This window comes from Epinephelus moara, unplaced genomic scaffold (genome assembly GCF_006386435.1).
Source record: "Epinephelus moara isolate mb unplaced genomic scaffold, YSFRI_EMoa_1.0 scaffold1689, whole genome shotgun sequence".
In the NCBI taxonomy this organism is placed as follows: Eukaryota; Metazoa; Chordata; class Actinopteri; order Perciformes; family Serranidae; genus Epinephelus; species Epinephelus moara.
In genome coordinates this window covers 1-1,834 of record NW_026079202.1, presented here as the reverse complement: position 1 = coordinate 1,834, position 1,834 = coordinate 1, and the positions used below count along the sequence as shown (strand labels likewise).

The following is a 1,834-nucleotide window of genomic DNA, read 5'->3' as shown; positions in this document are numbered from 1 at the left end:
GTGAGAGCTGTGTCTCAGCTGGAGGAGATGCTCAATAAAGAGATTAAGAAGCTGGTCGCTGAGTTTGAGCTGAAGAGGGTCCAGCAGTATGCAGTGGATGTGACTCTTGATCCTGATACAGCACATCCTGAACTTATACTGTCTGATGATGGGAAACAAGTGAAACATGGTGATGTGAAGAAGAATCTCCCAGACAACCCAGAGAGATTTTCTTGCTGTTTTTTTGTCTTAGGAAAGCAGAGTTTCTCTTCAGGCAGATTTTACTTTGAGGTTCAAGTTAAAGGAAAGACTAACTGGGATTTAGGAGTGGCCAGAGAGTCGGTCAACAGGAAGAAAAACATCAGAATGAGCCCTCAGTGTGGTTACTGGACTGTATGTATGAGAAATGGAAATGAGTATGAAGTTCTTGCCGGCCCTCCAGTCCGTCTCTCTCTGAAGTCTCAGCCTCAGAAGGTGGGGGTGTTTGTGGATTATGAGGAGGGTCTGGTCTCCTTTTATGACGTAGATGCTGCAGCTCTTATCTACTCCTTTACTGGCTGCTCCTTCACTGAGAAACTCTTCCCATACTTCAGTCCCTGTAGGAATGATGATGGTAAAAACTCTGCACCTCTGATCATCTCTCCTGTCAGAGTAAAATAATCACCAGTGTTGGGGAGTAGTAAAGTACATGTAATTAAACTAGTAGTTTAACTACATTTTGCAGTAGCTTGCTGGACATTGATATTTGCATATTGACTCAGCTAGTTTAATTACTTTTTTGCCATTTTTCCTGTAGTTAATTTTTGAAACTACAAACATTTTTGGACCATTAGGGGAAAGAAATGATTTTTCATTTTTATTTCATCATTGCTTTTCTGCTTTAAACGCTCATTCACCACTATTGGTCAGAAGTATTGATTATTACTATGTATTAAAAATACTTGAAGAAGTTGTTGCATATTATTTTAGAAGTTACCTGGCTAACTGGTGCAACACCCCCTCCTGGACTCTAGTTTCTGAGGGCAGCTGTCTGAGTTACAGAAACCCAAAGCTGACATTCCTGTTACTCTCCTATGAATAGTGGAGGAAAACACAAGCAGTGGTGAAAAGAACAGTATGTCAGTTGGAGATGGAGGGATCACAGCCAAATCTTTTGCAAAGATACAGAGTTCAGATAATCTGTCAGAAGAAGGGAAAGGATAGTGAGTCAGAGTCCAGGTGTGTTAAACAGGAAGGAAGTAACAGATGATGTAATTGATGAACCATTCACTTTGGCAGAGATGTAGAGAGCAATAAACAAATCAAGACCAACCTCACCAGGGGAAAATCAGCTATGCTATGTTATGCTAAAGCACCTAGGCGAAGGGGCACTCTTGAAGTTGCTGCACTTTTATAATGAGTGTGGGAGGAGGGAAGATTACCATGTGCGACCTTTACCATTAACCAAGCTGAGTTTGTATCCCATCACACAGGCAGCATGTTAATCTGACACTTTCATGTCTTCAACTCTGCATCATGACACAAACTTTATGTGGAGAATATCTATTTAAACCTGTGTTAAACCCACAGACATTTACTCTCACTGACAGAAGAAATCACTGTTTGTAAAGACGCCAAATATGTCAGGCTGCAGTTTGACTTTGAACAAATTTTTCTTTTAGATTTTTTTACTTGAATGTTTTGTCTGGGAAGTGGTTTGATAATTACTGGTGACTTTTTGTCTGGGAAGTGGTTTGATAATTACTGGTGACTTTGGACAGGTTTAATGTGTTGTTGGACACTGGTGAGATGGTTTATGAGTCACAGAAATCTGTAAATATCTGATTGTTTAGTAAAAGCTGTAAAATAAACTAGT

General features: G+C 40.0%; 1 protein-coding gene across 1 annotated transcript; it reads left to right on the top strand.

Annotated features, from left to right (window-relative positions):
• The first annotated feature begins 6 nt into the window (after positions 1-6).
• On the top strand, positions 7-1,679 carry LOC126387055 (zinc-binding protein A33-like). Its single transcript, XM_050039614.1, has one exon. It carries the CDS (start codon positions 28-30, stop codon positions 637-639), a length of 612 nt encoding a protein of 203 aa, XP_049895571.1. The 5' UTR covers positions 7-27; the 3' UTR covers positions 640-1,679.
• Positions 1,680-1,834: the final 155 nt, after the last annotated feature.

Excerpts from the sequence above, each read along its gene's own strand:
- LOC126387055 (XM_050039614.1), top strand. The coding sequence starts at position 28 with ATGCTCAATAAAGAGATTAAGAAGCTGGTCGCTGAGTTTGAGCTGAAG.